At 43.0% G+C, this 26,690-nt stretch overlaps 1 protein-coding gene across 4 annotated transcripts in view; it reads left to right on the top strand.

Annotated features, from left to right (window-relative positions):
* APLP2 (amyloid beta precursor like protein 2) overlaps positions 1 to 26,690 on the top strand; it is an 82,165-nt gene that overhangs the window by 32,017 nt on the left and 23,458 nt on the right. For all 4 annotated transcript variants that reach the window (XM_025464898.3, XM_025464897.3, XM_025464896.3 and 1 more), the window contains exons 2-4: positions 11,977 to 12,150; positions 13,172 to 13,295; positions 26,274 to 26,386. In XM_025464898.3, the coding sequence (XP_025320683.1) occupies positions 11,977 to 12,150; positions 13,172 to 13,295; positions 26,274 to 26,386 (411 nt within the window). The remainder of the gene's footprint in view (positions 1 to 11,976; positions 12,151 to 13,171; positions 13,296 to 26,273; positions 26,387 to 26,690) is intronic.

Here is a 26,690-nt window from a genome sequence, read left to right as displayed (position 1 = left end):
AGGCCTGAGGGAGGCCTGTCTTCAAGAAAAAAAGAATCGAAACTTGGATCACCTCTTGCATCAGACCACACTGAGGGAGCCTTGTAGACCTTTTTGACAATCTCAGAGCTTGAGTGATCAGTGCATGTGAAACCATCAGGTAAAAGAAAAGGTGCAGTTGGGAGCTCTCGGGGGGAAGAGAGACGGCAGAGAAAGGAAGTGTAATCAGAGTACACTTTTATGATATAATAATGTAAATAGGAGTATTGATTTGACCAACAGGACCGGGGGAAGTGAGTGCATGAACATAGGGTATGGTGGTTTCTGAGTGAAACTTTTTTTTTTAAAGAGAGAGAGGAAGGAGAGGGGGTGCAGAGAGGCGGAGGGAGAGAGAAATCCCAAGCTGACTCCGTACTGCTCATGGAGCCCGATGTAGGGCTCCATCCTATGACCCTGAGATCGTGACCTGAACTCAAATCAAGCATCTGATGCTTAACCGACGGAGCCACCCAGGTGCCCAGGAGTGAGGATAATGTCTGGACTGACAAGGGTACAGAAATAAAGCATGCTGTTCAGCAATGTGGAGGTAAATAGTGGAGGAAGGCTGGAAGTGCTGCCGTCAGGAGTGTGCCCGTTGAGCTGGAGGACTGCTAGTCCTAGTACAAGCCTGTGTTACGGGCTTTTCAGGCCGTGTACTTAGTTAGATGCACTCGGCAAAAATTTTTAAAAAACTGGAACTTGTTGGAGCACCCACCTGGCTCAGTCCGTAGAGCATGTGACTCCCAATCTCAGGGTCATGAGTTCAGGCCCCACGTTGGGCATGAAGCTTACTTAGAAAAATAATGGAAACTTGTTATACCACATAAGTTTCTTTTTTTCATTTAATTTGTCATTTATTATGGATCTACTTTATTGAAACTTGTACAGTGTTAATCATTTAGAAATTGCTGAATGATGGGGCATGTGAATGGCTCAGTTGATTAAGCATCCATCTTACTCTTGGTTTCTGTTCAGGTCATGATCTCAGGGTTGTGAGATTGAGCCCTACGTCGGGCTACCTGCTGAACAGGGAGTCTGCTTGAGATATTCTATCTCCGTCCCCCACTCTCGTGTGCACTCTCTCTAAAATAAATAAATCTTTAAATTGCGTGATGTCTGCTAATTAATTAGTTTAGCTAAATGTCTTGGAAGTAAAGCAAAAGTGCAGGCTTTGGAGTCGGTCCCTTAGTGGTTGTCAGTGACTAGTTACTGTATCCAGATGCAGTGATTAGAAAACCATAGGAGGCCTCTCCTGTTGAGGAATTCCCCTTCCAGGGAGGGAGCTGAGCGAGCAAGGTAGTTCCAGATTGCTTGAGGGAAAGATCGAGGAACTGGCGGGCTGGGGACTGTCCTCAGGAAGGGCCTGCAGAGGTTGCACAGTGGAGGGGAGTCCTGCCCATCAAGAAGGAGCCAGATCAGAGAGGAACAAGGGGGAGGGTGTGCGAAGCAGAGAGCCATGGGCAGGAAAGACCCTGGCCGGGGTCCAGGCACAGCACGGGAAGGGTGGTGCTGCACCAGGGCTGGGTGATGGAGTGAGGTAGAGGTTGTGCAAAAGAGTCGGAATCTCTTGGAACAGGGAAGTGGTTGATGCCTTCCGACCTGCGATGATTCACAATGTTGGGGGAAGAACGACCAGGTGGGAAAGAGTGGACACAGCTCCCCAGAGGCCCACCTGACAAGTAGCACAAGGTGTTGTTGCACTTGCACTGTGGGGTGCGTTCACACCCACGCTTACATCCTTTTTTATTCATTCTTTTTAACTTGCACAGAAATGTTTCCCTTTCTCCTTTATGCATTTATTTTATAGTTCCAGTGGCTTGAGCCCAGGAAGCTTAATTAACAGTTGAGGCAGCAAGCAATAAGCATACCGAGCTGCGACCAGCAGCTCGTACTGGCTGTATTACTTTATTTTTTAAAATTGCTGATAATTACAATAATGCACATGGGCACGGGGCCCAGACAGGAAGAATCATTGTCTGCAAGCAGATCTGGTGTGAGCTGATAATACCGTCTGTATTTACTTTTAAATTTAGATGCTACATAAATCATAGGAAAGATGCCTTTTTGACTTGCTTTGAACTTGGGGGAGGGTGGAGCTCTTTCATATTTTTGTTATTTTCACAGTTTTAGTGGACACGAGAAGTTAAAATAATTTGCTACATCATGATTGGTATCTGAATATTGTTTACACCTAGTAAACGTAGTAAAATGGTTAGCATACTAGCACATAGAAAGTGCCATTTGTTATTTGAAATGTAATTTCCTCTCTCTCTGCCCTGTAAAAGTCATTTTGGCAAATTGTCTTATTTTCTAGTTACAAACAGATAAGGGCTGTTCACGTAAGAATTTCTGCCTTTTCTTGACTTTCAACATCGCAGAATCTCAGAAATAAAGCCTTTGGTTTTCATGGAAAAGTGAAAAATTAAGAAATTTTTAGATAAGGTCACTAATTTTTTTTTTTTTTTAGGTCACTAATTCTTAATGATTGTCAATTATACTATTCACTGTCAGTTTACTGTTTGTCACTTTACAGTCAATTTACTATTGCTGTCATTTTATGAAAAACATTTTAAAATGAAAGCTAAAAAGATGATCATAGAATTCAGAGCACTCTTTCCTCAAGAGAAGACAGTTAGCAGTCCCATGTCCTTGTACATCCAGGTGCACACACACGCACACCACACCCTTCTTATGTTTCTCATTTCTCAGGCCATTGAACACTTGTCATAGACCTTATTAGCCCTCTAATGAGTGGTAGGGAGCCCCCACTTTAAAATTCTAATGCAAACCATCCTATATATTAAAACATGAATGTTTTCAGTTGCATGGATTTGTTAAAGATTTTAATTTATTAGAGAGAGACCATGAGCAGGGGGAGGGGCAGAGGGACAAGCAGACTCCCCGCTGAGTGGGCAGCCCATTACGGGGAGGGGGGGGGACACTTGAAGGGGGGACGTTCGATGCCAGGACCTCGGTATCATGACCCTAGCCGAAGTCAGATGCTTAGCAGACTGAGCCACCCAGGCACCTTGATTTGTTTTCTTATCTTTTCCTGGGTATATTAAAGGAAAGGAGACTTAGTGGGTATCAGTTTCAGATCTCTGACATTAGCTATTCGTGTTTGTGGTTTTAATACCCAGAAGTCAGCAGTTTTAGCCAAAGCTGACATGTGAACAGCTTCTTCCCAACTTAACCTTGGTAAAATCACTAAGTCTGGTATATATTTTAATGAAATAGAAATAGAATATTTTTAAGGAGGTGTAATTTATTAAAGTACATGAGGTAACTGAAAAATGCTGAGTGCCTAATTTTTAATGATTATGACTTAATGCATTTGAAATAAACATAAGAGCATTTGATTAGCCAGAAGTAAGAAGCATGCTTATAACTTCTGAGACTATTGCCAGCTTTGTGCTTGAATATCCCACACTCCCCTACCCCTAACCGTTTGTATTATTTCTTTTGTTTGTTTGGTTCTTTTTTGGTATTATGTCTATCATCTGTGAATTAGTAAGAATGCTTTAGAATGAACATTAATTATTAATTAATCATTAATATTTAATCAGTAATACTTCTGGGCGTTTGTTACTTAGAATCATTTCCCTCCTTTAAGGTTTAAGAACCATATCCCTTATACATTCCCCCTAACCCTGCACACACTCCTTAGCCCCCTTGAATAAACAACTAAGTACTACTGGCCAGTGAGTTCAAAGGTTAAGTCCAAGTTCACACCATTTAGATCATCTTATATTAATACTCAAGCCTCCTGGCTTTCTGGCCTCTGCAGTTAGCGTGCCTTCCACATATGACAAGATTACTGCCTGGCTTTGGAATCCTGCAGATTCCTGTTCAGCGAGGAAGCTGCCTTTAGCTGCCTTTGTTGCCAAGCCGTGTTCTTACGCATCGGAAGCGGCAGGAAAGTAGAGTTCTGTCCATTGTAGTGTCGAACTGTGACCCAAAGTCCGAAGTTCGTATTGTGGGCATCATTTATTATAATACCTAAAATTTGGGTAGCACCGTATTTATGTTGCACGGAGGCTAAAACGAATACCAAGAGAGCCGGATTATTCGGTGACGTTGCATAGCTAGTAAGTTGAGGGACTACCCCCCCCCTCAAGAGTACAAATCTAGAGAAATAACTCACATAGTGCTCTTTTGATCACAGCAGTGTCTCAGTAGTAACTGCAGATTCATCTTGACCTGGCTTCCGTGCCAGCCGGAAGCTGGACCAGGGCCAGGAAGCCAGATACTCCCGGTGATTTTCTTTTAAATGGTAGGGCGGTATTAAATTGTTCATGTAAAGCTGAATTCCCACAGAAGAAAATGCAGACTATTAATGCAGCCCGCTTGGAGTATGTCCGGATTTAATAGGTAAAGAGGGAATGTGCAGTCTTTTAAGCCCATTTCATGCCATCCTGGCTTTGGGGAGGATGACTAGTCCCATGGGGACTTAATGGGTTCTTCCCTGCACACTCATAACTTAGGGCCCTTCTGTAATTGTAGCCGGACAGAACTGAAGGTCCCGGAGCCAGCCCGACGCTAATGATGTTAACATTTGAGTGCTTGCTCTGTGGCAGGCATCAGGCTTTAGTGAGCGTCTTAATTTAATCCACACAACAAGCCTGAGAGGTATAGGTATGCTAGGAGCCTCGTTTGACGAATAAAGACATGGCCACCAACATTTGAAGCTCTCTTTTCTATAGAACAAGCATGGTTTCAAGCGCTTTACATGCACCAGCTCATTTAAATCTCAAGACCGTGCTGTGCAGTCACTGTTGTCAGCATTTGAGAGATGAAGAAGCTGAAGCCCAGAGAGGTCAGGTGACCTGCCAAAGGAGCACAGCTAGTCAGTATGAGGCTGGATGTCTTTCAAGGTCTGTCTTCCTCTTAAAGCCCTTGCTCTGGGCTACCGCCTCCGGCACTTCCTCTGAGGTCAGGCACTCCTCCTGAGCAGAGGACTAATGTTTCCATACCCGCTGAAATCAGCTTCTTAGAGTTCCTATTATGGGCAGTTGGAAAGAAACACAGGAGCCAGTAGAGAACCTGTCCCCTTGAGAATTTTACATCCATAAACACTTTTTTTTTAACATAAACGTATTTTATGTATTTTTCAATAACTTCCATTATAGAAGACTCTTCGCTCTCATCTTGGGGACACAGGACAGGCCTCTCTTAGACCTTAGGGCTTGGATCCCCACCAGTGTAATCCAGATGAACAAATTCCTGTGTTCCTATAAAAAGCCTTGGAGACAGTCTAAATGGTTTTTAATCTTGGAAATGATACCTTATTTATACCTTAATATTTAGACCTGTAATAAAGCAGAGATTATTTGTATAAATCCTTGCCTATGAAAATAATACCTAACAGCTGTTATATGTCGGTGGAAGAATAATGGCTTTTTGCATTCAGAGTTTTCTCCCTAAACCTAATTCACCAGTTTCTAACTAGAATTAAGTTCAAACATTAAAAAAAAAACAAAAAAACAAAAACAAGGATTTTCAATTGGTGTAGTGCAAACTGTCATTTTTATGGTCAGGTTTTCTCAGTTTGCTGCTAAAACTAGAAAATGCTTAATAAGAATCCTGCTATTATTAAATAGTTGAAACATTTGAATCTTGGAGTTTTTTGTTTGTTTGTTTTTGTTTTTTTAATTGAAAGCTTCACTTCTTTACCGCTGATGAAGATGGGCTAAAGGCTCCAAACCCCCATCATCCTTTTGATAGTAACAAAAGTGGACTTTCTTATATGTTAGGCTCTGGGTAGAATCATAATAGTCCTCCCATTGGAGAGAATTTATTATCTGTACACATGGGGTTTTACTACCGTAGGTTGCGTGCTCGTGTGTTGAGAATTAATAGTTTATTTTTCAGGTATTGGATCTACTCAGTGCTTACTCGTGGCCCTGCCTAGAAGTGTGTCTTCTCTTCGTGACAGATTGAAAACAGGCAGTCACAATCAAAATCCAGGCGGGTGATGAACAGGACTTAAAAAGCCCAAAGCACTTTATTTTGACCTAACTTTAGATTTTTTTTTTTTTTAAAGTTGCAGAAATACTAGAGTTTCCCTGTACCCTTTCTGGGCTTCCCCTGATCTTCACATCTGACACGACCATGGTGCGATGGTCAAAACCAGGCAAATGACATTAGTACACAGTTATTAACTGACTCAGACCTGATTCAAACGATCGCTCACTTTTTCCCTGGCATCCTTTTCCTGTCCCAGGACCCTGTCCTGGGTCCCATGTTGCATTTGCTTGTCATTTCTTCTTGGTCTCCTGAAATCTAAGAGTCCCTCAGTCTTTGCTCATCAATGCCCTTTCGTGGTTACTGCTGCTGAGTCCACAGTTTTCTTCCCTTTTGTAGTAGTAACTACATTGGCGAGACACCTTGAATCTATGGCTTTATAAAACTGCTCAATTGAGGGCAGCCCGGGTGGTGCAGGGTTTTGGTGCCACCTTCGGCCTAGGGCGTGATCCTGGAGACCCAGGATTGAGTCCCACGTCGGGCTCCCTGCATGGAGCCTGCTTCTCCCTCTGCCTGTGTCTCTGCCTCTCTCTCTCTCTCTCTCTCTCTCTTTCCTCTCTCTCTCTCTCTCTGTGTGTGTCTCTCATGAATAAATAAATAATTTACAAAAAACCCTGCTCAATTGAGTAAATCTTAGGTGCAGGTTTGTGGACACAGACCTAAGTCCTTTCAATTGACAAATCGTGCAAATGCCAGGCAGGACCTGAACAAACAGGAATGAATCTACTACACAGGATCTTGGCATCCATTAATACATTGTCATTTTTCTGACTTTTTCTCTGCAAATGGAAGGCCTTTGATTACGGGTGCTGTGCCTCTTGCTGTCACTGCCACACAGGTGTAACTGGATGCTCCAAAGGCGTGTTTCGTTCCGTATTTATTCGTACTGGGACTGTGTGAACTTGCCCTCCTGGGCCGAAGCTGGAATGCTTGCCTGGCTGTAATGTAGCATCTTCCTATCCAAGGAAACATGATTCACTCAGTAAGGGGATAAAACAATCCTCCTTAGAAGATGCTCCCTCCACGGCAGGCACTTTCCCAAACCCCGAGCCAACTTGGATTCTGGGATGATAGTTTCAGGGAGGAAGGAGATCCTGGGCTTAGGTCTCGCCCTGGACTGGGAGCGCTGCTGTAGGTGAAGGGCAGTGGGGCCGAGATGGGCCGAGGAGCCGCACCTCTTGAGATGGTGATGAAAGGCCCTCAGTTAAGTTAGGTTCAGATTTAGATTTACTTAGATTTATTTATTGTTTTAAGCCATGTCAGGTTTTCAACCAAGTTACTCGAAGCACTTTTTACCAAGTTGAATTTCTGTCCTTGTAAGGCTAAACTCTCTTCCCTGAGCCAAATTAATAAGATGGAATTTCTTATTAAGAATGAATTATTAAGTAAAATGGAAGCACTGGGCTGGGAAGCAATTGATGCAATTTGTTTTCAAAGCCTTAAAAGTGCTGCAATGTGCATAGATCACAAGGACCAGCTTAAGTGCCAAAGCTTGGGGCATTAATTTTCTTTTCGTAGAGGATTCCAGGTTCACAGGACATCAGAAGTGCTGACTTGGCAGTGAAATCCCATTTGTAACATGTTAGATTAGGAAACAGATTGATTTATACATTGATGTAATGGATCCAGGCACAGTGTGTGCTTCAGAAAATGGACGCACATGAAATAAGAGCATTTTCAAAGGAAAGAAGTACAAACATCCCAGAACAAAACCGATCCTATTATACCCTAGGTAAGGTCGGGATGTGTTTGATTAGTTGATTCCTAGACATGGTCCACAGAGGCTTTTTATATTTCAGATGATACCTTCTTGAGAGTCTCTTATGACCACAAGGATTAATCTTTCTGAACTCAAGAGTGAATCACTGCAGCATATTAGCTGTCTGGAAGGCTTCCAGTTACTCTCCCTTTTCTTGGTGGTAACTGATGCGAGGAGCTGCTGCTGCCTAGCTGCCTCTTCCTGTTGCTTTAACCTCTGGTATTTTAGATTCTCTTTAGGGAAGGCGATGCTGACCATCTCAGCACAAAGATCAAATGCACTCATCACTGATGTATTGACCTTAGTGGTTGACCCATAAACTGAACATTTATCCAGTTGGAACTCTTGTGGTCTTGTAGCCAACGACCATAATGAGTAACTTGTGCAACATGATCTTTGGTGCTGATAAGTGGCTGCCTGCACGCTTTCGCCCACTGCACGGCTGTGGCTTGGGTGAGCTCACATAACTGACACTAGTTCCTACCTGAATTCATGTCTGGAATTTGAGTGGTTAATGTCCCGTCCGTCCCGTCCCCCCCCCCCCCCGGACTTTTACTGTACCCGGCATCCTATTTATTTAATAGCTGCTTTTAATGTCGAGCTATACAAGGCCAGGGGCTCCTCGCTGACTGTGTCAGTGGGGCGTTCGACTCTTGATCTCGGGGTTATGGGCTCAAGCTCCACGTTGGGGGTAGAGATTACCTAAAAATAAAATCTTAAGGGGGCCACTGGGTGGCTCAATAGGTTGAGCCTCGGACTCTTGATTGCAGCTCAGGTCATGATCTCAGGGTCATTGGCTCAAGCCCTGAGTCAGACCCTGCACTGGGCATGGAGGCTGCTTGGGATTCTCTCTCTCCCTCTGCCTCTCCCCCACCCCCTGTGTAAACAAACAAACAAACAAACAAACATCTTAAGAATAAAATCTACAAAGCCATAAAGAGGATTTAGGAATTAATTGCTTTACATCTTTTAGATTTAACTGTGGTGGTTCAATTACAGAAGGTTTAGGAAACCCTTTCCTTTTGACCTATTGATTGAGCTTTCTTTTTTTTTTTTTTTTTAATTTTTATTTATTTGTGATAGAGAGAGAGAGAATGAGGCAGAGACACAGGCAGAGGGAGAAGCAGGCTCCATGCACCGGGAGCCCGACGTGGGATTCGATCCCGGGTCTCCAGGATCGCGCCCTGGGCCAAAGGCAGGCGCCAAACCGCTGCGCCACCCAGGGATCCCTGATTGAGCTTTCTTTTTTTTTTTTTTTTTAATTTTTATTTATTTATGACAGTCACAGAGAGAGAGAGAGAGGCAGAGACACAGGCAGAGGGAGAAGCAGGCTCCATGCACCGGGAGCCCGATGTGGGATTCGATCCCGGGTCTCCAGGATCGCGCCCTGGGCCAAAGGCAGGCGCCAAACCGCTGCGCCACCCAGGGATCCCCTGATTGAGCTTTCTTATATATTTTTTATATCTTTCTTAATTTTCTTTATTTCTATCTGGGCTTTTGAAGTAGGAAGGAAAGAACTTTAGGGAAACACTGGTTTCAATAGACAAAATTGTCCCTGGGTTTCCTTTGCCTTCGTCTCGATATTAACCCATTTTCCTCCATGTCATACCTGAACGCTAGCCCATCCTTAACATGTGGCTTTTTCAAAAGAAGAATGGCCAGCAGAAGAGACATTTTGGTCCACATGTTGAACTCAATGTGAATATTAAGCACATCTGTCTTGGGCATCCTTACACCTTTTAATGATTGCTTTGAATTAAATACCATTAGAGTATTGCCTATAAATAAATGTGTGTACTTATCCTTCAATTTTCTTTCTTTTCTTTTCTTTTTTTTTTTTTTTTTTTTTAAGATTTTATTTTTAAGTAATCTCCACATCTAACATGAGGCCTGAACTTACAACCTGGAGATCGAGTCACAGGCTCCACTGAGCCAGCCAGGCACCCCTGTTCTTTTTCTCATCAGCCTGTAGCTTTGTACGCAGTTATATGGAAGACATAGGATCTGCCTTCTGCTTTAGTAAATGATTAATCATCACAGTAGGGCTGCAATCAATTCTAGTTAATAAAGTTGCTAATTGTTCTCTTTGTTGGATTTAATTGAGGTGTTTTTTCAACCCTGATTGATCTTGGCAATATTTTCATCCCAAATTAGCTTTCTCCCAGCTATCCAACAAGTGTCTGTGTTTCCTTCTCTTGTAGTGGTAGGAAGCAGGCTTATTTTAATAAGCTCCTGAGCAAAATAGGTGGACGATGGCAAATTTTTCCTGGAGAAAGGTCATAATGCCTTTCAAAATCAAATGTAGTCTCCTGATTGGAAGGACCATTAATATCTTTGTCGTCCATCAGCACAAGTAAATGAGAGTTGCTTAGAAAGCACATAATTTCCATATATTACAGAAGTCAAAGCTACCCTTTCTGTTAATAGGAAAGCCATTTTATATTAATTGCTCTTTTAAAAAAGAGCACTATGATAGACCATACAATCTTTAACCCTATCCGCCAAGTTTTAACATTAAAAAACTTCAGTTTTTATTTTGAAAGAACTTTTACATTAGAGGAAACCACAAAACTCCACTGTGGTTGCATCCATCAATATTGGCCTATTTCTAGGTGCTGGGATGCCTGTGTTTTTTCTGGAACATGAGACTTTGTAGGAGCCTTACCTGTCACGATGCCTAAATGTTTTTTGTCACCTGTAATTTGTGATCTGTTAGTGGCTATGATCTTTTCACAAAGAAGAGGATACCAGCCAGAGAAAGACAGTGGAACCATTATGTTTATCTGATACAAGATAAAATTGTTCATGAAATCCCTTTTAGTGTCCCATTTCCGTGAATGATGCATCCCTCGTTGAGTAATGCAAGCCATGCTTGACATCTGCTTCTGCGCCCCTTAGTTAATCTGTCGCCAACGCTCACCAGTTGTACTGTCCAGTCTCTTGCATCTGTTTCTCCGCTGTACTGCCTTTGTCTCAGGTGCCACCCTCCCTCGCTCCCCTTCTCTCCATCTCCCTGAGTCCATGGCACCAGCTTCCTGAGCCATCCCCGGCATACACTTGTTCCCTTGCAGTCTCTTTGCCATCGTGCAACCAGAAAATATCACAGGTGCATTTTGAAAATACTAACTTTGTGCTTAAAACCTCTTAGCACCTCAGTGACAAAGTCCTTTCTTGGCCCGCACGGTTGTCTAGACTTGCACCTCCCTGCCTCTCACCCTTCTGCCGCTGCTGTCTGCCTCTCTGTGTATGTTTCCTCCACGTGGGAGCTCCACGTCAGGAAGCTTCGCTGACCACCTCCGTATCCCAGTCTAGGTTAAATTCCCTTCCTATATGCTGCTTCAGCACTGGGTTCTTTTCCTTTTTTTTTTTTTTTTTTTTTTTTACATGATACATGTTTGATACAATACATGTATTGATACATGTAGCTCAACATGTATCTATTTATTTTTTTTAATTTTTTAAAATTTATTTATTTATGATAGTCACAGAGAGAGAGAGAGGCAGAGACATAGGCAGAGGGAGAAGCAGGCCCCATGCACCGGGAGCCCGATGTGGGATTCGATCCCGGGTCTCCAGGATCACGCCCTGGGCCAAAGGCAGGTGCCAAACCGCTGCGCCACCCAGGGATCCCTGGGTTCTTTTCCTTTGTGGGATATCTAGGAATGTGATCACACCTGATGTGCGAGTATGGAGTCCGGCAGTAGGCCGAAAGCCCCACGAGAGCAGGGACCATGACTTTTTGTTCACTCTGTGTCATAGGCATTTAGCACATTACTTTGCAAAATAGTAGCTGCTCAACAAGATTTTGTTGTGCGAGTGAATTACTAGCACTTTTGCCGTTCTGTACTTCTGTGGTTTAATATATGAAGGACCGGGAAGTAGATACACTCGTAGTAGAGCAGACCACAGTTGGATTATAGGTTCCCAAGTCAGAAGTATCCAGGTGGGGAGTGGGGGGTAGATTTTTTCCATTGACCTTTCGCTTTGATCATGTAAGTCCAACGCTCATTGTTTTTTCTGGCCTAACTCCTGGGAAAAGGATTTGTTTATGAAGATAAAGATAAAACTAATAAACAAGTTTTAAGAGATCAGTTCTACTGTCACAACCAGTAGATGACTGTGCCTTTGTGCCAGCCTTTTGGGAGTAAACCTGGATTTTTTTCCCCCTTTGGTAGGCTCTCGCGGCCAATGCTGGAACAGGATTTGCTGTCGCCGAGCCTCAAATTGCAGTATTTTGTGGGAAGTTAAATATGCATGTGAACATTCAGACTGGGAAATGGGAACCAGACCCAACAGGCACTAAGAAATGCTTCGGAACAAAAGAAGAAGTTCTTCAGTACTGTCAGGAGGTAAGACTGTTGCTGGAACATGAAAACGACTTTTTCCTGGGTCAAGCTTAAACCTCTTTATTTTATGTTATTTATTAAGATTTTATTTATTTATTCATGAGAGATGCAGAGAGAGGGGCAGAGACACAGGCAGAGGGAAAAGCAGGCTCCCTGTGAGGAGCCCTATGTAGGACTCGATCTCTGGATCCTGGAATCTTGACTTGAGCTGAAGGCAGACGCTCAGTCACTGAGCCACCCAGGCATCCCAGGCTTGAACCTCTTCACCTTAGAAGCCCAAGTTGCTAATGATGGAGCACCGGGCCTTTTATGTCTCAATATATATGACATGGCTGAGACTTGTCAGAGGTTTTGGCCATCCGCACAGAAGCTCGGCAGGTACCATACGAGTCAAGCCTGCTTCTCTTGACTTCCCACTTACTATGGGAGGATATAAAGCCAAACCTGTCAGGTGGACAGTTGCACTTTCCACTTGCTGCTAGAAAGCCACCTGTATTATAAATGATTGTCTCAGGTCTGATTCTGCTTACCTTTGGAGTCAGAACTTGACCGAGAAAGGGATATGAGATGTTTTAACTTCTCACCAAGATTAGCATCGAAGGCCAGGGTTAGAGTTTTATTCTCTAATTTCATCAGCAGATGTTTCCATGGACTTGCCTTTTAATATCTTTTTCTTCTCAGCTATTTACATGCACCCTGCAAGTGGACTTGTACCTAATAGATTTATTGTGGACTCGAGAGCCTGCTACTTTTGTATATCCTTAAGTAAAGATTCCTTTTTTGTTTGTTTTAAGAGAATGCATTAGAAGTGGTCAGAAATCTCCCAGACAAAAGAGAACTAATAGTTACAATATCTTTTTACTTGATGACTTCAGTTAGAACCAGGAGTAGCAGAGTGAAGTTTAGATTTATGGAGGATAATGATGACGCTGAGGAAGCAGACACCCATCCTTACTTGGAAATGAACATCCATTTATTATGGATAAAGTCAGTTTATTGTGAGCGCGTTTTCTTTTCTTTGCAGATGTATCCAGAGCTACAGATCACAAATGTGATGGAAGCAAATGAGCCAGTCAGTGTTGACAATTGGTGCCGGAGGGACAAAAAGCAGTGCAAGACTCACGTCGTGGTACCTTTTAAGTGTCTTGGTGAGTGACCTTTAGATATTCTTGGTGACTTCTCCAGAAGTAGAGGTTGCTCATTTTCAAATAAATCTTCTTTTGCCCCATAGTGCAATGCCTCCCTTTGTTAAGAAGCTGAGGGCTACAAGAAGGTATTATGGGACTTCCTTTTGGAATAGTCACCACTTTCTAGTGTCTGTGGTTTACTTGCCTTTGATGGTCATGACCTCTCCCATCGTGGGCATCCTCTGTGTTTTAAGGGTGAGCTTTTTTGCACGGCACAGAGTCAAAGTGCTACCCTCAGAGCAGTCCAACTTTGCGTCACATTGATGTTTGAAATTCCTGTTTCACGGCCATAGTAGTGCGTTATACTGAACAGCCCAAGGAATGGAGTCCCCCGTTCCTTTTACTTCATCCAAAGCATACTTTACAAGGTGCTGAAATCCTACACTGCTAGCCAGACCAGACTGGTAGTTTTCAGGAGGAGTGACTCATAGTGAGCTGCCTGTGCACTGTCAGGGAGGCCAGGCCAAGGCCCCGTGCTCCCTGCCATTCTGAAGGGCCCACAGCGGCCACAGGTGCTTCTGACCCTGTGGTCAGTGTTAGTAGAGCTAACCTGAGTAAAACTGAGTAAGAAATTTTTATTACCCAGAAAGAGTTGTTGCTTCCATTACTTACCTAGTCAATGTATTCATCCCAACCGCTCGTCACAGAGGTATCCAGATGCACTCATGCACCTGTAGCTATGCTGGGTGATTCAGGAGCAGATGTGGTCATTGAAGCGTAAAAGGTCAAAACAACTGATTTTTTTGATGATCCATGATGGGATTAACAGAGATATAGCATTAACATCGACATTCTGGGTAGTTGGTGGTATATTTAATTTTAGCCATTAATTTAACAGGTCCTACTTCCTCCCTTCGTTTAAAACCCTTCCTAAAATGGAATGTATGCCTTTCCTCATTCTCACATGTATCAAAATAACAGGAAGAGTCAGCACCTGAATAACAGTGTTTAAACCATGTAGCAATTACTGTTTTATTAAAGTATTCAGTGGGGGGAAAGCGAGACATTGCAGATGCTTACCACCACTTACTTTAAAGTGGAGCATCATGTGGTAGTCGTGTGAGACCTGGAGACCTTCCGTGTGGTGTGGTCTAAGGATGGTCTCCCATTCCATTTGGCTCTAAGAAATCTCTGGTATGAGGTTTCATACACTCTCCACAAAATTCTTTTTAAGATTTTATTTATTTAAGGAAGAGCATGAGAGAGTGAGCATGAGCAGGGGGAGGGACAGAGGGAAGGAGAGAGAGAGAAGCAGATGCCCCACCTAGCATTAAGCGCAACACAGGGCTCGATCCCAGGACCCCAAGACTACAACCCAAGCCGGAGGCAGACGCTTAACCGAGTGAGCCACCCAGGCGCCCCTCTATATAAAATTCTTGGATTAAAGAAACAAGAGTGTAATTTTGAATATTTGTAGACAGTGGGTAGACAGTACTTGCAGTCGTTTCTTCCCTTTACATTGTTACCCTGGAAGACTTTGCAGCCTGGTCTGGTCCCTCCTACATGTTCTTTGTCATGGCTCCACCCCTCACTCAGAACTCTGAGCTCGAGATCTGGGAGACCTTTATCTCCTCGACGCCCAGTCAGTTTTCAAGCCTGGTTCGTATGTCTTCAATAAGGCTTCTATCCACAGTTCCCAAACTGTGCACTGAGGCACCCCAGGGCATTGGTGCAAACTTCTGGCGGGAGGCCTTGTGGGATAGTTGGATTTTCAAAGGAAACATCTCTCAGACATCCCATGAACTGCTAGCTGGAGGTGTTCATGGTTTCAGCATCCTCTCAGCGACCTCCTATCTCCTGGACCTGAACATTAGTGGTTCCCGGGCTAAAGAGCCAGCATCACATAAAATAACTAGAGAAGGAGAAGGAAGGGTGACAGTGGTCAGTCAGTCGCACCCTTGGAGGCGTTGTGTGGTGCTCAGCACACACTAGCTTTTGGGTATTCTTTAGGGTAGGCCTGGAAGTGTTATGAAAATCTTACTGAGACACTCAAGGTGCTGTGACCCGAAAGTTGGGAACGTCTGGCTTATATCCCTTATTATATTCCTAATCCTGCTGCTCTGGGCGGCCGTTTGTCCTTTCCTGCCCAGACAGTGACAACAGCCTCCTTGTGTGCTTCTCCATTCTGTTGTCTAGTCTGTTGCCCTCGGGCCTCAAATGAGAATTGAATTGTTTTTCCCACACGTAGAAGCCCTTAGTAGCTCTTCTTCACCTAAAAAGTAGGTTTAATTAAGCTCCTTGCCTTAGGTCAAAAACTCCATACTGTGGCTCTCTTCATGGCCTTCCAGATGTCTGCCACCCCTGCTCTGTGTACCACCCCCTGTCAGCCTGGGCCTCTGTGGCTCCTGGCCACACACCCTCCCATTCTCATCTTTGGGATGCCTTTCCTCTACTTCCTTTGCTTGCTGAGTTCTCCTTTCAAAGCTTACTTCAGGGGCTGCCTGCTTTATTTTATTTAAATTTTATTTATTTTGTTTTTAAAGATTGATTTATTTGAGAGAGAGAAGCATGAACCAGCACGGGTGGAGTGGGGCGGTGGGGGGGGGGGCAGAGGAAGGGAGAGCATCTCAAGGAGACTCCCCCCTCCATCCCCAACACAGAGCCCAGCAGGGGTGGGGGGCAGGGACTCATTCTCATGAACCCAAGATTATAGCCTGAGCCAAAATCGAGTCAGATTTCAACCAACTGAGCCACCCAGATGAGGGGCTGCCTCCTTTTTTTTTTTTTTTTTAGGGGCTGCCTCCTTTAAAGAAAACTTCTCCTCCTAGTTATATTTCCTATCCAGATATGTAGATTTCTGGAATACTCCCATTGTTGCCCTTGCACCTGTCACCCTGTACAGTGATTATCTGTTTCTGTACCTTTCTCCAACTTTGCTGTAAACACTGTGAAACCAGGGCCCCTGTTTTATTCATTCATTCATTCATTCATTTATTTATTTATTTTTAAGGATTTATTTATTTATTTATTTATTTATTTATGATAGAGGCAGAGACACAGGCAGAGGGAGAAGCAGGCTCCATGCCGGGAGCCCGATGTGGGACTCGATCCCGGGACTCCAGGATCGCGCCCCGAGGGCCCCTGTTTTAGTCCTCTTGGACCTCTAGTACCATGACAGTGTCTGCAACACAGGATACACTTTTTAATGACAATTGTAAGACAAGACTGCATACTGTAGCTGGCACACGACAGAAATTTTATTCTACTGCTTTGTTTTCCCATATGTTACATGTACTTCGAATTTTTCTGTGTTGATAAAATGAAATAGTGAAATGATACTGTTAACTAAGTGCATAAAAAACTATTTGACGGGATCCTTGGGTGGCGCAGCGGTTTAGCGCCTGCCTTTGGCCCAGGGCGCAATCCTGGAGACCCGAGATCGAATCCCACGTTGGGCTCCCGGTGCATGGAACCTGCTTCTCCCTCTGCCTGTGTCTCTGCCTCTCTCTCTCTCTCTGTGACTATCATAAATAAATAAAAATTAAAAAAAAAAAAAAACTATTTGACCATAAATTACTCAATACTTTCTTTGCATCGTGGTCACTGAATAAAGTATTATATGGTCTTTGATGTTCCTTAGTGGAAAGTGTTTTTTTGTGTTTACACCAGTATCCATTTGAACTACTTCTTAGCCAATAAGTAGAGCCATCCACTGTATCCTAAAACGCATACAGTTGCCTGCGGCTGAGCTAGGAAGGGACCAGTTCTAACTTGGCATCATTGAAGAAGTAGATTTTAATGTCTCTCTGCTGCCCCCAGCCCATCTCCCCTTAGAGCACCCAGGTAGAGCTGACGTTGGGTAGTAATTAGTACCACTCTCTTCCATGCTCTAGAAAGCATTTTGGTGGTAGTGCTTTAGAGTTATTCTTGCCTTTTAAGAATAAGAATATTTTAAAAATAATTTCAAGTTTATGGAATGGTTAGAAAAATTGTACAGAGTTCCCATATACTCTTTCTTCAGATTTTCCAACTGTTACCATTCGCTCCCCCCCAACACCCCCAACCCTTGCCATTGCTGCGTTTTTGTGTTTGAGTCATTTAAGTTGCTATCTTTTTATCCCGTAGGGCTTTAGTGTAGATTTTCTAGAAACAAAGACATTCTCCTATATAACCACATCATCAAAATCAAGAAATTAGCATTGATCCAATCTAATCTGCAGACATATTCATGTTTCACCTTTTTTCTATAATGTCAGGATTTAATTAAAGATCACGCATAGTATTTAGTCTCTCACCTGGTTTTTCATGACCCTGACATTTTTAGAGAGTAGGAATTGCTTTGTGAAAATGCCTTGCAGTTTGGGTTTGTCTTGTGATCCTTTTTTCTTTTTTAAAGTAGGCTCCATGCCCAACACAGGGCTAGAACTCCTGTCCCTGAGATCAAGAGTCGGACGCTGAACTGACTGAGCCATGCAGGGGGCCCTTAGGACTCCTTTGATATACGCCTTTTTGAGGAGGCTACCCATAGATGTGTTCTTGCTGCATAGAATTAGGAGTTGCAGATGTCGGTTTTCATTACCCGTGGTAGCTTTTATTACTTGGCTGAGATGGTGTCTGCATTCACTTATTTCCTTCTGGGCTCATTGTCCAGATTTGTGAAAAAGATGATCCAGGCTGATGCTGTATTTTCCCAACTCTACATCAGGAGTCTGACATTTCTCCAGGAAGCCCTGGTTTCTGTCAGTGGAGAATGGTATTGAGAAACCAAGTCTGGGCATTGTGTGTACTTATTATACTAGGATGTTGCTTCTAGGCCTGCTCAGCAGACAGAGTTAAGAAATACATGTATATACACATATGCACATACACATAAATCTGTATTTCTGTAGCTACACGTGTATATTAGTGGCAGTAGCTCGTATTGGTGCCTCCAGTGCCATTATCCTCAGTATAACTATTGTTTGCTCAGTATCTCCTATAAATGATTAGTCTTTTTTTTTCTTTTTTCTTTTCTTCTTTTCTTTTCTTTTTTTTTTTTTTGAGAGAGTGCAAGTAAGTGAGGATGGGGAGGGCGAGAGACAGAGAGAGAGAGGGAATCCTTAGGAGCAGGCTCCATGCCCAGTACAGAACCACAATCCTGAGATCATGACCTGAGCTGAAATCAAGAGTTGTACACTGAACCGACTGAGCCAGCCAGCCGCCCCAACCAGTCTCTGCTTTAAAACAAAAACAAAATTTGTTGACATAATTCATATTCTATATAATTCACCCATTTTGAAGGATATAGTTTAATAGTTTATAGTATATTCAGTGAGTTAGACAGCCACACACCGTTCTTTTAACATACAAACTGTCCTAAAAATGGATGCAGTAAAAAGAGTCCTGTATGTTGTATTCACCAGAAGTAACCACAGTAAGTCTTTTTGGACATACTAAGATGAATACCGCATGTTGGAATACAGTGATGGTAGAAATATGGTTAGCTGTAGCCCTAGGACTCTGTCACTAGCTAATGGGGTGCCTGGCTGGCTCAGGCAGTGGAGCACGCAACTCTTAATCTCGAGATTGTGAGTTTGATCCCCGTGTTGGGCATAGAGATTACATTAAAAAATAATAGAGATAATTAATGCCCAGCAAACCCAAAGCATAGGTTGGTAGGCAGGCCAGAAAGTGAGGAGGTGAGGAGATGGAAACTGGGGAAACCAGGACCTGTCTATATGGGTTGGGTCGCCTCTATTAATTGGTTTGGGTGTCCCAGGGTCCTTACCTGTGTCCTCAGGCATTAGTTTTATTTGTTGTCGTTTTTGCTAGGTTGAGGGGAGAGATTAGCCTGCTTAGAAAGCAGTTTGAGAATGAATTTAGGTTGCTAGTAGTGCTTGCATCAAGTCTGTGTCACACTGTGGACATCTGTGTTCATGTCACTCAGCTCTGCCCTCTTCTGATGCTTAGCTGCCCATCAATGTGACTTCTAACCTGCTGTTTCAGTTGTCTCTTCCTTCTCAAAATGACCTCATATCTTAGGTTACTGTGGATTGACTCCTATTTATCTCTAAAAGTTTATGCGGACGACAGATAGGTAGGTAGGTAGATAGGATGATCCAAGTAGGACAGAGTTGGTGATGTGTGAAGGAGCAAAACTGCTGGTATTTTGGGGGAAGGAGTTAGTCATCTCTGACATTTCTGTGCAGGCTGGCTCCTGGACTAAAAGAAGAGAGCTTTGTAAGCCTGTGACTGTTTTTGTTTTGGGTTATTTTTGGATGGCGATCTGGACAGACAGTGTTACTGTGATGTGAAGCCTACCAAAGACAGTTCTCATCTCAGAGGCTTTGGGATGGTGCCTTCAGCAGATGCGCCTCGCTGTCTCACTATCCACTGCAGGCATCTGTTTGCTGCTCATCGGCTACCTTTGAATTCATGACAGCCTGTCAGCAGTTCACCCTGTCCCCAGCGTGGACCCTTGAGTATTTCTGCTCGTGAGATTATCCTGAGTCTGTAGCTTCAGAGCCCTGTTTGCCTCTGAGACATGTGCTCGAAACGGCTACTAGACCTCACAGAAATTTGCATTGGTGGTCAGGTCGATTCTCTTGGTGCTCTCATTATGGAAGGCTTTCTTCTCCCACCTGGTTACAGCTTCCAGAACCCCGTAACCGACATGGCTGGAGAGTACTTTTGCAGGAGGTTTTTAAAAAAATATCTGTGAGTGTTGTTGTAGAGGGCGGTCCCAAGTGGGTACAAACCCTTGTTATTTTTAAAAGGAATTTTAGCAACTCTGGAAAATCTCTCAAACCTGATGGCTGTCATGGCCCTGCTTAGAGGAAAGGGTATGACGAGAAAGAGAATCATAGGGACATGGACGTCATCGGTTTATTAGGTTTTGTTGAATTGCTATACTCATTGATCAGCTTCTTAAAGGGTGAAAACAATATAACCTTCTATGTGCAGTGACTTGGGAAATTGTGGCCATTATCTTTTACAGCCCAACCGATTAAATTGAGGATTGTTACAGACTTGGATAAAATTCTAAACTGAGACCAAGCCATTTTCAGTGTTCTTCTATAAAACAGAGTAATACTGGGGCAGCCCGGGGGCCTCAGCGGTTTAGCGCCGCCTTCAGCCGAGGGCCTGATCCCAGAGACCCAGGATCGAGTCCCATGTCAGGCCCCCTGCATGGAGCCTGCTTCTCCCTCTGCTTGTGTCCGCCCCCCACCCCCCGTCTCTCATGAATAAATAAAATCTAAAAAAAAAAAACACAGAGTAATACTAATCTGCTGAACCCCCCCCCCCCTTTTTTTTCTTAGAAGCTTCTGATAAATGTAGCAAATGCCAAAAAGTAACAGTGAAATGACAGAACCAATATTGGGATTGAAATGTGTTCCTCTTTAGTTTACTTGTTTAAAAAACTCGTTTTCTTTTCCCTCCCTCCCATCCTCCCTTCCTTCCTCTTTTTAAAAGATTTTATTTATTTATTTGAGAGGGAGCACAAGTGGAGGGGAGGGGCAGAGGGAGAAGCAGACTGCTCCCTGAGCAGGGAGCCTGATGCAGGACTCGATCCCCGGGATCACGACCTGAGCCAAAGGCAAACCCTCAACCACTGAGCCACCCAGGCGTCCTGCTTTTTTGTTCTTTTAAAGTTCATATTTGAACATCTATTCTGTACTACTCTTTGGAGATATATATCTTTGAATAAAAGACAAACTTGGCCTTAAGGAGTTAACCAACTGGTTGAAGGAGGAGGGTTGAGGATATAAGATGTGTTTCTTGCTTTGTTTACTTAATTTTTCTTTTTCTTTTTAAGTAGGCTCCATCCCCAGTGTGGAGCTCAACATAGGGCTTGAACTCACAAGCCTGAGATTGAGTTGAGCTCAAGAGTCCGATTCTTCTTCTTCATCTTCTTCTTCTTTTTTTTTTTTTTTTAGATTTCATTTCTTTATTCATGAGAAACAGAGAGAGTGTACAAGCAGGGGGAAAAGCAGGCTCCATGCAGAGAACCCCACGAGAGAAGGCAGATGCTCAACCACTGAGCCCCCCAGGCGTCTCAAGAGTCAGATTCTTCTTAACCCACTGAACCACATTGGCACCCCTAATTGTTTAATTATTTTTAAAATTATTTAATCACTATGGAAGTTTTTCCATGTTAAATATAGACACAAACCATATTTCCTGTGACCCCATGGTATTCCATGTATGTAGCTACCATCATTTAATCCCCTATCTATTGATGGGCATTTAGGTCGGTTCCAATTTTTGATATTAACACCACAATAAATATCTTTATTGGGATGCCTGGGTGGCTCAGCGGTTGAGTGTCTGCCTCCTGCTCAGGGTGTGATCCCAGGGTCCAAGCATTCAGTCCTGCATCGGGCTTCCTGCATGGAGCCTGCTTCTCCCTCTGCCTGTGTCTCTGCCTCTCTGTGTGTCTCTCATGAATAAATAAATAAAATCTTTAAAAATTTTTTAAAAAATTATCTTTATTTGCTTAATTATTTCCTTAGATTATGTTGTTAGAATGTTAGAATTACAATTGACTCAAAGAGTATTCTTTTTTTTTCTTTTTTTTCTTTTTTTTTAAGATTTTATTTATTTATTCATGATAGTCACAGAGAGAGAGAGAGAGGCAGAGACACATGCAGAGGGAGAAGCAGGCTCCATGCACCGGGGGCCCGACGTGGGATTCGATCCCGGGTCTCCAGGATCGCGCCCCGGGCCAAAGGCAGGCGCCAAACCGCTGCGCCACCCAGGGTTCCCTCTTTTTTTTTCTTTTACATTTTAGTTTCTTGTCAAATTGAGTGGTGTTTATAATTCTCTTCCGGTTTTCAGAGGTCAGATAGATTGATTCAGGCATGGAATAGCTAAGGATGGGTGGCACTTAATATTACAGTGTAGCATGGAGTTAATTTTTAAATCATTGGCACTTTAGAGGTTTTGGTTTTAAACTTCATTCTGACATACAGTATTTGAAGCATACTGAGAAGCTAACACAATATGCTGGCCGCTTGGTACTCATCATACTGATTCAAGTTCTTCAACATTTTGCCAGGTTTGCTTCATCTCCATCTTATTTTTTCATAGTTGTATTGAATATTCCAAAGCCTCATCCTTCCTTCCCTTTTCCTCCCTTCTTCTCTCTCTTGCTCTCAAGGTAACCAGTGCCAATCTTGATGGCATGTTATTCTCATGCATATTTTTTGGTTTTGAGGGGAAAGAACCAGAATTTTAGTGGCTTCATTTTTAAATAATTTTTAAATTTTAATTCCAGTGTAGTTAACATGCAGTCTTTTGTTAGTTTCAGGTGTATAATATTAGTGATTCAACAGTTCTCTACGTTACTCAGCACTGAGGACAACTGTACTCCTTCAACCCCATCCCCTGTTCCCCCACCCCACCTCTGCCTCATGCATGTTTTTATACTTGTGCTATATGCATATGTACCTATAAACCATTTCTTTTTCAGTTTGGAAGCTTACATGAATGGTATCATTCTGTAGTTGACCTTTTATTTTTATTTTTTAAAGATTTTTATTTATAGAGACACAGAGAGAGAGAGAGGCAGAGACACAGGCAGAGGGAGAAGCAGACTCCATACAGGGAGCCTGACGTGGGACTTGATGCCGGGTCTTCAGGATCACACCCCAGGCTGCAGGCTGCACTAAACCACTGAGCCACCAGGGTTGCCCTGTAGTTGACCTTTTACAACTTGATTTTGTTTTACATCATTTTGGGGGTATGACTAAAGTGTGATGTAAGTAGATTTCATTCAGTTTTAACCTGATATATAGTATTCCATTGTATTATTTTAAAACTCAGTTTCTTGTGTCGATAGATTATATATCTAGTAATAAAATTGCTGTTCTAAATTTTTTTCTGATGTCACAATTGTACATATAAAATCAAGGTTTTACAAATTACAGATTTCTGTATGATAACTGTAATTGTATATGTAGTTTCCTTTGTATGAAGCTGTCAGCTTAACACTTCAGCAACATTAGCATCAGTAATTAGAACTAGCACACTTATGTGCTGCTGAGTGCTTACAGTGTACCAGGTTCTGCTCTAAGCCTTTTTTCTTTTTCTTTTTTTTTTTTTTTTTTTTAAGATTTTATTTTAGAGAGAGAGTGTGTGCGTGAGGGATCACATGTAGGGGGAGGAACAGAGGGACAGGGAGAAGCAGACTCTTCGCTGAGCAGGGAGCCTGACACGGGGCTCAGTGGGGCTCGATGACCAAGATCACAACCTAAGCCAAAGGCAGACGTTTAACCAACTGAGCCAACCAGCTGCCCCTGCTCTAAGCTTTCTGTGTGTTCCAAATATTATGTCATTTAATTCTCACAACAAGATAAGGAAATCCAGGCACAGAAAGGTTAAACAAGCTGCCTAAGACCACTCCGCTTATAATGACAGTGCTAAAATTGAACCCTGGCGTTTAACCCTGTGCACACTGCCTTTTAATATACTCTTTTGATGGTTTTGTCATAAATATAAAAATTGCCCAGTCAATACAGGATAATCCCATTAAGACAATATGAGTTAGTGGTTGGATGTCCTAGTTCAAGTGATTTCTAACTTTGTTGAGTATCAGGATATTTTTTCCTAATAGAGGCAAATCCTCATTTACCGACAGGGATTTGGGGTTTGTTGAGCATTGATTGTGTCTAGTTGATTAAAAAAGTTTATGTATATGGTCTACCACGTTAGAGCCTTTAGGGCGTCGTACATCTAACTTACTACTTTGTTCCTGCGTTTAGTGTCAAATGGAGCTATTTGGCCCTCACATTCCCTTGTTCTGACAGTGGTGTACAGCATCATTACCGGGTGTGAGACTGTTTTGATGTGGGGAAGCTGTGTTTACAGTTCCAGCTTGTGATGTCAGAGCACATCTTCCCCCTTGAACAGGGCTCCTTCTGCTTGCACTTGGATCATGGAAGGGTTGACTTCTGTAGTGCCCAGAGACTGAGCAGTCCTGGAGGACCAGGCTGTGGTGATGAACCTTAGGAGGTGGGTCTGAGTGGACTTTCCACTAGTTCACAGCCCTGAGACCTTTCTCAGATTGGATGACTTTCCTTTTGCACTTCATTTCTAAAGAAAGAAAGAAAGAAAAGGACACCTCAGAGGTGAGCCTGCCTGCTTCCTTTCTCCTGCCCCTACTTACTGCATCTCTTCCTGAGCTGAGCACATATGTCTCTCCCTCTTTGTTTTCCTCTGCTGAGCCCCTGTGTGGAGCTTATTGGTGATCATCAGAATCTCCTGGAATGTTTGTTCAGTGAACAGTACTGATGCTACCCTAGACCTGCTGAGTCAGAATCTCTGGGTGATGATCCAGTGATATATGAATATGTTTTTTTAAGTAATCTCTATACGCAATGTGAGCCTTGAACTCAGGACCCCGAAATCATGCTCTACTGGCGGAGCCAGCCAGGCCACCCCATTGATAGGTGAGTTTTTAGCTTTTTCTTACGGAAGTTACAAACATGTCCAAACACAGAGAGAACTAGTACCATTAACCCTTATGTACCCGTGGTCCAGTATGTATCCATCATCAGTTTGCGAGCTGCTCTTACATTGTCTGTGGACCCACCCCCACCTTTCCCTGAGTGTTTGGAAACGTATCACAGACAGTATTTTTTTTTTCCTATAAATACTTCAGTGTGTATTTCTAAAAGAGCACATTCTATTTTTTAAACAGCTATGTGCATTTTTCTCCCAGCTTTGTATGTTTAAAAAGAGAACTTTAAAAGAGACCTAGAGAACACAAATGTGACAGCAAATACCTCTCTGCCCTTTCCCGAGGTTCTCTGGATTTGCCTTCTTTATCTCATTCTGTGGCTGTGTCTTATTTGCCTTTTGTTGTTGTGATTATACCCTTTGAAAGTAAGTTAGGACGTCATGACAGTTCACTTCTAAATATTCGGCTTATTTCTCTTAGGATCAGGGATGTTCTCCTATGTAACTATGGTAGTCACACTTCAGACACTTTTTCTCTAAATGTCCACAGAATGTCCTTCCTAGCTTTCCTTTAAAAAGTATCAAACATTATATTTGGTCCACAGTAATTCCCCAGTTCCGTCTTTTTAAAAAAATCTTTCATGACTTGTTATTTTTTCTTTAGTTTAGGCCACTTGTTTAAATATATCCCTGAATTTGAATTTGTCTTATTGTTTTATCACGATTAGATTCAAATGACATATTTTTGGCGGAAAGACCGTGTAGTGATATTTTCTTCTTAGCACATCACATATGGCAGCTTGTCATTACTGGTGATGTTAGGCTGGTCACCTGGTTAAAGTAGTGTCTGCCAGAGTTTTTCATCCCAGAGGCACCCATTCTCTTCCATCGAGGAGTCTTACCTGAATCACTTATAATGGTGCTGCGTTTTTAGGTACACAGAGGGCCAAAGTAAGATTCACCCATACGTTAGAAGAACATCCTTACGTTCTTGGCATTTTGTATTAGGACTAACGTGGGCTGGGGTGCCTGGGTGGCAAAGTCGGTTAAGCATCGGACTCTTGGTTTTGGCTCAGGTCATGATCTCGAGGCTGTGTTCAGTGCAGAGTCTGCATGAAATTCTCTCTCCCTCTGCCCCTCATCCCATCCTCTCTAAAATAAGTAAATAAGTTAAAAAATATGGGCAGAAATAGGGAAGTAGGAGGCTAGGAATATGAATTCCTGTGAACTCAGAGGCAGTCGGGAGTATCTGTGTGTGTTTGACATCATGGAATGGAAGGCGTCTCTATTCGTGTGTTGTGATAGCCACACAGACTGTAAGGATTGGAGTCTGGGGAGAGTGAGCAGAGTCCCAGGCATCAGGACTGTAAGGGAATGTCAAGCTGTTGTGGCCCTTTGCCTGGAGCCGTAACGTCCCATTGACCTTGGAAGAGGACGGAGGCACATCAGCTTATGTGTATCTGAGCTTGCTCCTGTTTACACCTGACTGTATAATCTTCAGGATCTTACCACCTCCAACCACCATCAGATTTGCTTGTAACAAAGCTTTCTCCTTTCCAGTGGGTGAATTCGTAAGTGATGTTCTACTAGTTCCAGAAAAGTGCCAGTTTTCCCACAAAGAGCAGATGGAAGTGTGCGAGAACCACCAGCACTGGCACACTGTGGTCAAAGAGGTAAAAGAACAGATCGTGTATTGTTTTCCCTTTAAAAGACAAAGTAGCATTTTCTTTGGAACTTCCTGATTTCAACTTGATTTAATTTTCCCATTATCTTTTCAAAGTTTATGAGTACTTGTATCTTATAAATTAAAAATATTTGGGAGGGCATTTTTATAGGGAAATACAGTGTTGACAACCCAGCCCCTATAGTTAAGGATGTTGAAAAGGAAGAATGCTGTCCCTTGGGTTCCCAAGGAGGCTGTCCCAAACCCTAGCGCCTTAGAGCAGAAATAGCCAATTATAGAAAATCTGTGTCTTG

This window comes from Canis lupus, chromosome 5 (genome assembly GCF_003254725.2).
Source record: "Canis lupus dingo isolate Sandy chromosome 5, ASM325472v2, whole genome shotgun sequence".
NCBI lineage: Eukaryota > Metazoa > Chordata > Mammalia > Carnivora > Canidae > Canis > Canis lupus.
This window is presented reverse-complemented; position numbering and strand designations above follow the sequence as displayed.